At 35.3% G+C, this 11,795-nt stretch overlaps 1 protein-coding gene across 1 annotated transcript in view; it reads right to left on the bottom strand.

The window, feature by feature from the left end:
* Window positions 1-11,795, bottom strand: part of LOC137298485 (titin-like) — a 446,086-nt gene that overhangs the window by 241,643 nt on the left and 192,648 nt on the right. The window contains exons 105-114 of the mRNA XM_067830773.1: window positions 10,312-10,374; window positions 8,798-8,869; window positions 7,972-8,268; window positions 6,732-7,076; window positions 6,221-6,269; window positions 5,135-5,233; window positions 3,766-3,844; window positions 3,126-3,426; window positions 2,692-2,813; window positions 1,855-1,932 (exon numbers count right to left, since the gene is read on the bottom strand). Coding sequence (XP_067686874.1) covers window positions 1,855-1,932; window positions 2,692-2,813; window positions 3,126-3,426; window positions 3,766-3,844; window positions 5,135-5,233; window positions 6,221-6,269; window positions 6,732-7,076; window positions 7,972-8,268; window positions 8,798-8,869; window positions 10,312-10,374 — 1,505 coding nt within the window. The remainder of the gene's footprint in view (window positions 1-1,854; window positions 1,933-2,691; window positions 2,814-3,125; window positions 3,427-3,765; window positions 3,845-5,134; window positions 5,234-6,220; window positions 6,270-6,731; window positions 7,077-7,971; window positions 8,269-8,797; window positions 8,870-10,311; window positions 10,375-11,795) is intronic.

Here is an 11,795-nt window from a genome sequence, read left to right as displayed (position 1 = left end):
CTCAGCTTTTGGCAATATCTGAACATATCGCAGGACATTAAGCAAGGGCAAACGGTTTAGTTTTACAGCCTGTATGAAATTATACTGTATTAATATGGTATGTGTTTAGCAATATTCCAGTAATATCACAGCAGGGGACACCAGAAATTGGGTTCACGCATTGTATCCATGTGGGGAATAAAACCAGAATCTTCGGTGTGACAAGCAAAGGCTTTAACCATGAGGCTAGTTGTGATTTAGAAATATCTTGAGAGTAAATGCTTTAAAGGAAACACAGAGAGTGGTGTTGTGGAAAAACACTGATAACAACCATGTGAATAATGAACTAAATATACAGACTACCACACTGAAATAAATATACTTCATTAGAACAACGCAAAAATAATAATATAATAGCAAAAATAATAATATAATAGCAAAAAGAAAAAAACAGATTGACTCTTCAACCTCTGTTAAATTCGTGTGAAGCGTATTGTAACAAACAGCAGTTTAGTAACAACACGTGGAACTTTGTTAATCAGTGAAAAAGTTTGTGTGATTATTGATGACTATTTGCCTTGGAATAGGGTATGCGTTTGGACTTGTATTCACAGAGAAACCCAATTTGGAATAATCACTTTCCATATCAACAGCATTTTCATGGAAAAGAACACATTATACCCTGTTGGGGCAAATGTCATCACAAGAAAACACAGTCAAAACAAAACATGACCAACATGAGTGAGGTGAATATAACAAACAAAACAAACACAGTTTTAAAGAACAAATTGTGAATAACGAAAATAAAATAATGAATGAATATTCCAAACGCAAGTTGTGATGTCAATAGAACTGTGTGCAATAATCACAACCATTAAAACATGTTAATAATAACATCAAGACCAAACAATATTTAGTAAAATATGCGCAATTAAGTTAAAATTCAAATAGAAGTGGCATGTTCAGAGAATATGTTACAGTTTTCCTGTGCCCGGGCAATTCAAATTTTCTTATAGGTCAACAGACAAAAGTCAAAGAAAAGAGTATAATTTCCAACACTGACACTTGAAATAACCATTTTGAGGATAAATACCAGTTTGAATCAGCATTCACATTTAACTGACTTAAGGAATGCCTGAGACATACAAGAAGAAAACAAACTGTAAAATGAAAATATTCTCTGAACATATTAAATAACTCATCACACAAAACTTGAAAGAAAGGTCATTTCTATGCATATTCCTTGAATTTTTTCTTATTAAACATCTTGCAATACTGATAATGTACTGACTTAACACCATTGTGGATCATGAACATCAAGGTAAATAATTTAAAGCAGTCAAGATTCATTTGACAATTCGATAAATATATTTCAGCAAACATTTTAACGGTCACTGGCTAGTTTTGTTCAGCTCATTATAAGGACATAGTTATTTTCATCATTTTTTGTAAATTTAAGTTTCAAACAAAAAATAACCTTTCTTTCAACACCAAAGGTTCTCCTGAAAACAATTTATTAATGACAATTCCAGATGACAGTTTCTGTTATAAATCTTTAATTATTTGTGCTTTCATGGAATAGATGTGCATGTTGGTTCTTGTTAGGTATGGAGTATTTAGTTCCAGGAACAATTTCAGACTTGTGTCAAAATAATACGTGTTGAATTTATCCTTCACACTTTTTTAACAAAGGGATAATTAAGTGCCAGAAATACAGGTGTGTGTAGGTGCTAGCACATTGTGCACATTAATCTTACACAAGATCAGAATTTAGTAGAAAAAAATTGCTTCAGAACTGAGAAGTGATAACAATAGAGAGGTAGACAATCATATGAATTCTTATTGGTAAAATATTCCAAGTGTAGTTAATCCTACCTGAACCTCCTCTGTGACTGTGATGTCAGTCTCTACGACAGAAATCTGTTGTTTCATCACCTTCACCTGTTCTCGGGCCTGGAAATGTAATGAATAATGCCAATATAACAACACTGAAACAACATTGAAACAATTCAAGTGAGTGAATGAGTGAGTGAGTGAGTGAGGGAGTGAGTGAAGCAATGATATATTCAAGTTGCTCTTACATGAAACGCTTAAACTACAAGGCTATCCACTGCCTCTGCCACAATCTAAACTGAGAGTGGCAGCACTAGCTTGACCCCTCTAAAGTTCCTAAATGACCATCCAAACTATACAGTGATCAATATCAGTTGTAAATCCCCTGGCTATGTCATATGAAAAGGCATAACAAACAGACAAACAAACAGAGGATCCTTGTTGTTGCCTTCAGTGTCAAAGTATGGATGGTGATCAGACCACAGACTATCTGCTCTCTGGGCAGAAACTGCCTACTGATGGATGGAAGTCATCCACAGTAAACAGGTGATCCTTGTTGTCACCTTGCCTATCATGACATGCTCAACTAGTAAACATGACAATGATCTTCAGTGATACAGTGTGGCTGGTGAACAGACCACTCACTATATGCTCTCTGGGCAGCGACTATCTACTGATGGACGGAAGTCATACATAGTAAAGAGCACTGTACGTACGTTCTTCATTCTCATGAAAGCAACCTTACCCGACCATTTAAGACATCAATGACGTCAGTACTGCATCCCACATGCAACAAGTCCAATCCTTTGCATAATCAAAGACTTTAATGCATTCTCAGTTCTCTAAGAACACTCCAGCATTGTTTGACAATCAACTCACCTTGTATCCTCGGAAGGCTGACTGTATTTTGATGGCTGCCTGCTCTGCTGTATCTTCTGGCAGGATCTCCTCAGCTTCTTCCTCATGCTTTGAGCTGATGGAGCTGGTCTCGGAGATACTCTCTGTAACATACACACATGTATATAAATACCCAAGAATTGTCACAATTGTTGTGAGATAACACCCAAACATATTTGATGATATTAACACAGCAGATGTTTCCCTGCTTATGAATCACCAATGAATAGTGTGACTGAATCATAACTATTTTGATCTGATTCATCTGTGAACATGAGATTCGATCACACAGCATGTGAGCTTTATATGGTACTGATATTGGATCACATCTTTACATAAATCATCCATGAAGATGAGATTGGGTCATATCTTTAATTTACTCACATTTGACTTGATCACATACTTATTCAACTTACCAATGATTGTCAGGATAGCTTGGCACTCGACCTGGCCAACATCGTTCTTGGCCATGACAGAGTATGTTCCAGCATCTTCTGGGTAGGCTTCTGGCAGAACCAGAGCACTCTCTCCATCGGGGCCAGGGACAATCTGGTAGATATCGTCAGACTTGAGGGGAGTTCCATCATGATACCATACAATACTAGGTGCAGGTTCACCCTTCACCTTGCACTCGAAACGTGCAGTTTCCCGTTCACGAACACTGACATCTTGTATCTTAATGATGAACTCTGGGGCAACAAGTTTAGGTTTCTCCTCCTGAAAGAGAAGACAATGTATATACTGAATTTCAAAAAGATACATTTAAGACAAATACCTCTGTAAAAGGACAAAAGTGAGTGAATGAGTCAGTTGGATTTTATGCCATTTTAAGAATTATTCCAGCAATATCATGGCAGGGGACACCAGAAATGGGTTTCACACATTGTGCCCATGTGGGGAATCAAACCTGGGTTGTCGGCGCGACAAGCAAACACTGTAACCACTAGGCCCTCAAAAAGACAAGAAGTGATAGTCAAATCCTCAACCCATCCTGATGCATCATCTTCCAAGATCGAATAGGTTAGCATAAACTTGATGTCATTCTAGACTTCTCACCTCAATGGAGACCTCTGCAGTTGGGATCTCCTCAATGACCTCAGGTGCAGTTTCTTCCACAACTTCCTCTTGTTCAGTACTGTGAAGATATAATCAAACACCATGTACAACTTGTGTATACAACATGGCAACCAATCCCTATGGATGTGATAAGATGCTATGTTCAACTTCTATGTACATAGTATAACATGATTACCTGTGTTGCAGACATTATAAAACAATGTATAAATTCTGTATACATAGTATATAGTAAGTACCTGTGCTGTATATATCATAAAACACTATTTTTGGCTCCGGACACAAATTATTAAGTGATTTTCTCTACTGTAGTTTTGATACAAATACAAAATATATTAGACTTAATTCACAAATTGTTCCACATTTAGCCTTTGGTTAAAAACATCTTGTGTTTTCAATATATGAAACAGCTTCTGTAGTTAACATAGAACTTGAAACATCACATAATTATGTTATCAATGAATAGAAAACAAGGATTAGTAGCTGAAAGATGTATATACTGTTAAGATGAAAATAATCTTTTGCCAAGAATTGCTGAGACACTTGTTACAACTTCAGTTAAAAAAAGCTGAAAAAATTGCCAAACTTTCACCTACGTGATGAAAAATCCTCACAAGAAAATATATCAGTCTAAAATGAATTAAATAGATATCACATAGAGTATTCAGCTAAACATATTACAGAATGTCCTTTGTGGATACAAGGACAATGAATATTGTTTTAGCCAAAAACTAAAGAAATGTGCATAGAAAAATGTTATTAGAAAAGATGATGCCTGGACTCATTTTCAGTATACATTCAGAAAGTCACAGGAGGTAGGAATGTGATGGAGTGTGGCTGTAGAGTGCATGGTGGGGTGTCATGGTGCAAAGAGTGTCTGCAAGGGTTACACAGTGACTTGTGGACAGACAGGTCATTTCCTTGGTGCAGTCACAGACGTATATGGAAAAGCATATTCTCACATATATGCTTCCAGAATATACTTTCAGGAACTTGGATTGGAAATAGTTATGAAAGGATTTGGGATGTTTCCATTGGTGTTACCAGAGTGTACATGTACATGTAATAGTACATATTTTTGGAGACAATTCTATTACATTTTGAAGCTTGTGCAGTGCTATGAGCAGTTCAGAGACACCTGGTGTCATGAAGCTCGATGAACAGGGTTATCTCTTTAATGGATGGCTGGATGATGAGCTGTAGTGAGACAGATGGAAGGTGTGCGATAAGACCTGGATGAGTTGGTTACCACAGCACAGAGATGTTAATGACCAGTACCATCAGGAGTATATATGTGCAAGCTTTGTAGAAAGGCGCCAGCCATCATGTCCAGCATCTGACAAAGACTTACGTGAGTGAAATATGCTTAGTGGATGTGTTTTTTGCTTCCTTTAAGAGATGTCGGAAGTCCATTTGTTTTAGAGAGTGATGCACTCCGACTTTTGTCATCCTGTTGAATTAATGGCGACATCAAGCTTATTACAACATTCACATGCAGGATATAATGCAAAAAAAAAAAAAAAAAAAACAGAAATAAAAAATGAAGATAATCTTAATTAATGCACACATTAACTATCAAGTAGATTCAGTGAGGTAAGTTTGAGAAATCAAACACAAAACAATGAATCGACAATATCTAATGAAACTTCTACACACAGAACTCATGACATGACCCTACACAGAAAACACAACCAATATTTAAGCAGGAAACATGCAGGGGGTTGTTGAATTAATTTTAACTCAGATTCTGCCTCTTCACCCATACATGGGAAGGATTATATGTTTATTATTTGCAAAGAGAATAGAATGAAAAAAGAATGACAGCTCATTACCATTTTAACAAACACAGCTAATTCTAACATTCCACAATTAAAATGATTTTTTTTAGGAATATTTCAAAAAGATTACATGGGATAATTTAAAAAAAGAAAATCTAATATTATTTAATGGTCAGTAATTCTCCTTGACACATATTTGATCATTTGTTTTTGGTTCTCAATGTTATGGAACACTCAACATTGTCATGAAGTAAACTTTTTGAACAGAAATAGCTTTCTCTGATAACATTCCAATGGCCCACTTGAAATGTACCATACAAAAACATGTAAAGACCTAAGAAATAAAGGGACCTTGAGAAAAAATGGGTTAAAAAAAAGCAAAAAATTAAACATTCATATACACTGCACTTTGTTTAAACCAGCATCACCATAGACTGACAACCTTTGCAAACCAGTCCTTAAATCCTGGTTGTGAGATGAATTAACATTCAGCAATCTCCTATCCATCACACTCTGTAAAAGCAGCCTCGATTCTGATTCTCAGTAATGCTGGTTTGCACAGAGTGAACAGTTGTCAGTCATGAATATTTAATGCATTCAATGAAAATGACAACCACGATTAAACTACTATGGTGAGAAAATAGCATTGATATACATACACTCTTGTCTTCAGGGCAGATCTGAAGTCCACTTGTTCCACAACTTCTTCTGAAGGAAACCAAAAATTTCTGTTAGTTTCAACAGACTTGTCTGCAGAAAAATTCATGCAAATTTTCCCTTTCATATATGTTTAAAATGACTTCTAATTGATAGAGCTGATTTTATCATCCTCTGACAATCATTTTTAACAGCATTCAGTTTTCACTCATATGTATGCAAAATACACCCATTTTATGTGTTTGTAAAGGCGTACAATGTAAATAACACCCCTTCTATAACACCCCCCTTAAAATTCATGTATAATGAAAATGAACCTCCTGCATGCCATGTACAAAATTGATGACACCTTCTACTTCCCCAAAAGCAAAATGAGAGACCTCCCTTAAAACTAATAAATTATGAATGGTCCCTTAAAGGGCATCAAAAGCATATCATGAGCACAAGTTATACAATCAGTATGAAGGAATGAAGATACCAGATATAAATGTGTAGGTCTCCATGAAGACATACCTCTGACAACAAGTGACACTTTCACTGAGGCTTCACCATGTTCATTTGTGGCAATGACTTCATAATTCCCAGCGTCTTCGGGAGTGGCTTGGTCAATCTCCAGACTCACGTGATACATGTGCACATCTTTGTTGATTGTCACACGATGACGATCGCTAGGTTCGATCCTCACTCCATCACGCTGCCACACGATCTCGGGTTCAGGAAGGGCCACAACTCTTCCCTCGAAGACGACATTGGTTTTCTCGTCCACATTCTGGAACTTGGGTTTCTGCTGGAAGGTGGGTGCAATCCCCTCAACCTTCTCAACAGTCTCCTCCACAGTTTCCTCCACAGTTTCTTCAACTATAAACCATAAAGTGGTGATTACAAAAATAATTTAAAAGCAGATTTCCATGATGCTAGTAGTATCTTACCAGATACAAGCTGATATGCCACTCATCATGCAAAACACCATGCAAAATAAACATGTCGATGTCTACTTAAAACGAAAGTTATTAAGCATGTATTACTTTGATATTTTTTGGGTAAAGAAGACACTTTAAAAAATATATCCCCCTAATGTTCATCTTCCTTAACTTGTTTTGTTTGATATATGAATTAAATTTCTGTTATTTTCACAAACAGGAAATGATCAAATTACACATGAGTATTCTCATTACAACTCTCTGCAGCAAAATCAAATTCTACCAGAATAAAAGGCAGCTTAAAACACAAGTTTATATATCTACAGAAAATACATTCTATATAAAAGGAACATTTTTGTTGTTATAATTATAATATGTCTCATATTTATATTTATTCTTCAATCATATTTCCTTTAACTTAAATCTATAAAACATTACATATTTATTATTCTTTCCTTCACATTCTTTAATGCTTTCCAGTGCTACATGGTCTCGGAACCAAACATGGAATACAAAATGGTTAAAATGAAAATAATACAAAATCTTGGGCAATGACTTATTAGTGATACAGATATCATATATTTTAACATTTCCATCATGATAATAGTACAGAAAGTAGATTCTGTTATCAGTAAGATGTCATGCTTGTACCCATTTGTGTTTACCCATTTGGTATTTTGGGTTTGAACCAAACTAAACTTTTATAATACTTCCTGCCTGACTTTCGAGAAAAATATGAGTGAATAAACGTTTTTTTGCAACCTAATTAATCCAGAAGAACCAGACTAAAATCAAAACATGAGTTCTTTTTCATGTGAACATTAAATTTTCACCTTCTACATGAAGCTTGGCAGAAGTGGAAGCAGTGCCGTGGGCATTTTCTGCAATAACTTCATAAACACCAGCATCCTCTGGGAATATCTCAGGAATATACAGCATGCACAGATCATCATTGTAAGTAATCTGGAACTCATCGGAGGAAACAATGATCTGCCCATCTCTAAACCAGTTAATGTTGGGAGGTGACATGCAGGAGACACGACACACTAGACGGGCAGAGCTGCCATCTTTGACAGACATGTTCTCCAAGAACTGGGAGAACTCAGGGTATTCCTTCTCCTGGGAGGCTTCTGAAAGGTAATCAAGCCAGCATGCTGTGTTAGTGAGTGAGTGAATATTGAATACATGCACTCTGCAGTTTTCAGCTATATCATTTTTGTATGCTTACGAACAAGTTTAAGTCTTGTGAGACTGTTTCTGTCTGAACTTGCTAAATGTTTGGTTGAATATGTCAGCTATATTTAGCAGCCATTACTGGTGATGATACAACGCAAACACCTAGTTTCCAATCTGAAGGTTTCCACAGCAAATGAAATACATGCAAACTACGCATGCACTATCACACATTTCTTGAAATGACTTACAGCAAAACATTTAGAGGTACAAATTTAAGGGAGATTCCTTATACATGATCCTTTCAGATCCTTTGTGCTCTGAGGCAGTAAGCTATGGTAATAACAAACTTGCAGGGGCCACTAATTTCTCGTTTGGGGATTAATAATTGTGGATTCTGTCAGCTCATGCTGAGCATGTTTACATATATAGTTTTACTGTGTTTGAATTTAATCTTAATGAAAATTAAAGAAAATCTCCACAAACCTGCCAAAGATAGTTGTACAGTTTCTTCGATTTCTTTCCTTTCTTCATCAGATACAACTTCCTTCTCTTCTTCTAAAATAGAAAAATAGTGATTCAGATTGAGGTCAGTGGCAAAAGAGAAAAAAGAAAAGAAACTTTGCTCAGTAAATAAGAGTTTTCGCTACTACGATTATAGTGAGTCAGCTTCATAAAAGCACAAAGCAATGCGTATGTGCCACATTGGTCAAACCAATGAGAGGGTATTTGACTGACATCTCTTCCACTTCCTGTCGTATCCGATTACTCTCAGGAGATAAACATCATGTGTTAACTAATTTCTGGGTGTTACTGAGTATTTGAAATTCATTTGGAACCTACGACGTTACTAAATGAAATATTCAATACTCAAAAACACCCCGAAATTGGCCAACTCAGATGACTATCGCCATCTTAAACACAAGAGTAAACAAAAAGGCCCACTATCTGCACTCATTTACATCAAGTACAAGTACAGCAGTAATAAAAGCAGTTTCAGCTGATTCCCATGATTAGCATCTGGAACTACTCATCTGTGACATCATGATGTGATTTGGATTACATCACTACTGCTGATGCTGCAACAATACAATTGTGTGTGATATCTGTATGTGTCAATATGCAGTGAAAAGTATTTCCAGGAATAAATACATTCGATCATATATTTCAACCAATCACATTAAAGAACATGGTGACTTTTGGTTTGCAATACCAGTTAGTTGTTATGTTTGAGTTTCAACCCATTAGCTCTTGTGTCTACAATTTGTATGTCATGTATCAAATATGCTGCAAAAAGGCACGATGAGAAGAAATTGATGACTATTAAACAAATGTAGGTTGTTCAAAATGGCCAGCTGAATATTCTTAAAGTGTTTCAAGACAGCATCAGTGGGTCTTGTGCGAACATAGATTATTCCAAGAGCATCAGTTCACTCCATCAGTCACTAGCCATTGTTACAGTGACCAGCAGGTTATAGCGATATTCCAGCAATCTCACAGAAGGAAGAATAAAATGTGGAACAGGTTTTCGTCATGACTAGACACACATTTCAGCACATTGCTAACTCCATTCTTACAATCCTATTGTCACAATCCACAATTCCACTGTTAAAATACAAAACCATCATTGCTACAGTTCTACGACCCCACCGTTACAATCCTCCACTAAACTGTTACGATCTTCTCCATATTGTTACAATTATACACCATGACTGTAACAATCCAACACTTTATTGTTACAGTCCTGTCATTGTTACAATCCATCACCCTGCTGTTACAATCCAACACCCATTGTTACAATCCATCACTTCATTGTTACAATCCTACATCCCATTGTTACATTCCATCACACCATTGTTAAAATCCTCTCCATAATTGTCACAATCCAACACCCCTTTTATTATAATACAGCATCCCATTGTTACAATCTAACACCCCACCGTTACAAAGCTACAGTCCTATTGCTACAACTGTGGTGATGATTACAACACTGAACCTACCTGCAGTAAGTCTTTCTTTTTCAGAAAGCACTTCCTCCTCTGAGGGCACTTTGTCAGCAGGACCTGGAGGTAGCAATGTAATGCTGTTAGGACCACTTACATACTGACACAAACACACTTTTATGCTGAAGTATATAAAAAACTAAATTACAAATTTACCACTAAAAACCAATTACATAATTTGATAAATTCAATAATATTGTAACTTAAACATTTATGATCAAATTCTTCAGATTTATATAAATATGAAAATTACGGATAAACATTTCAAATATTAAAATTTAACACTATTATTTGAAAAAAAAAAATGAATTATGTTGCAACTGTAAAGAAAACAAGTCATTAGGGAAATAGGAGGGGTTTCTAGGGTTCATACATCAAGTGTCACAAGAAGAATATATCTATACAGTGCTCACTGTACAACATATACATTAACATGAATATGGTATGTAGATAATATGTAACGTTACATAGAGAATGTAGATATATACCTCACAATACTAAAAGCAATGAGCTATATAATAGAGAGACTACACATGGGTTGCACTATTACAAAACACATGGAAACACACATGTGTACATGAATCTGACATAAAACAATGAATTGTAATTATGTTTTTTGTAAAAAATCACACATGCAATTTCTGTCATGTACTTGCCAGCAAATATCCTCTCATAACCTTTCTTAAAGTATTCTTTAACTTGGTGACAAGTGTAGTATTTTTATTTCAACTCAGTGGGCCAACAATCTGAATTTTATCTTATCAGGGTTTCGAAGCATTCATATTCTCAACATAAATCTCAAAATAAATTAACAAAAAGTTTAAAAAAGTAAACTAAATACAAAATTAGAAAATAATGCTCAAAATAGCAATTGTCAAAATTTATGTTTACACAAAAACCAAATGGTAAGATTCTTTGACAATCAGTATTTTAAAGCACTATAAGAAAGTATCAGTGCAGAAGAGTTCCAACATAATGTATCATTCGAGGAAGTTAAAGAGATTACCTGCACTGGACTTTACCATCATGGATAAAAGCAAGATCATTTGTTTCAGTCTTGTAAAACAATTTAACAAAGAAACATTAGTTTCTTTTTCCATGATGATATAAAAACAACAGTCTAACTTTCTAATCATGCAGAACAAAATGTACAGAGATTAGTTCAACAAACTGACAAATGTATTTTACAATTTTCAGTATGAACACAATACACACAGACATGCCAAAAAAGAATTTGAACATAAAAACATAAAGTCAATATCAAATCATAAACATACTGGAACTAAACAAATAAACATCAAGAAAAACAACTGAATTAACAAACTGATCCGTTGTGATGTAGAACTTAAATGTAAGCTTAAATGTTAGACTGCAGATTCTATTTGTTATATTCTAGAATTATGAAAATAATCTTGTGAAAAATATGATCAGTCAAACAGTGTACAACTCAGCCAATTCAAGTAGCCCAGAACATTCATCAA

The sequence above is a fragment of the Haliotis asinina genome, chromosome 10 (genome assembly GCF_037392515.1).
Source record: "Haliotis asinina isolate JCU_RB_2024 chromosome 10, JCU_Hal_asi_v2, whole genome shotgun sequence".
Classification (NCBI taxonomy): domain Eukaryota; kingdom Metazoa; phylum Mollusca; class Gastropoda; order Lepetellida; family Haliotidae; genus Haliotis; species Haliotis asinina.
This window is presented reverse-complemented; position numbering and strand designations above follow the sequence as displayed.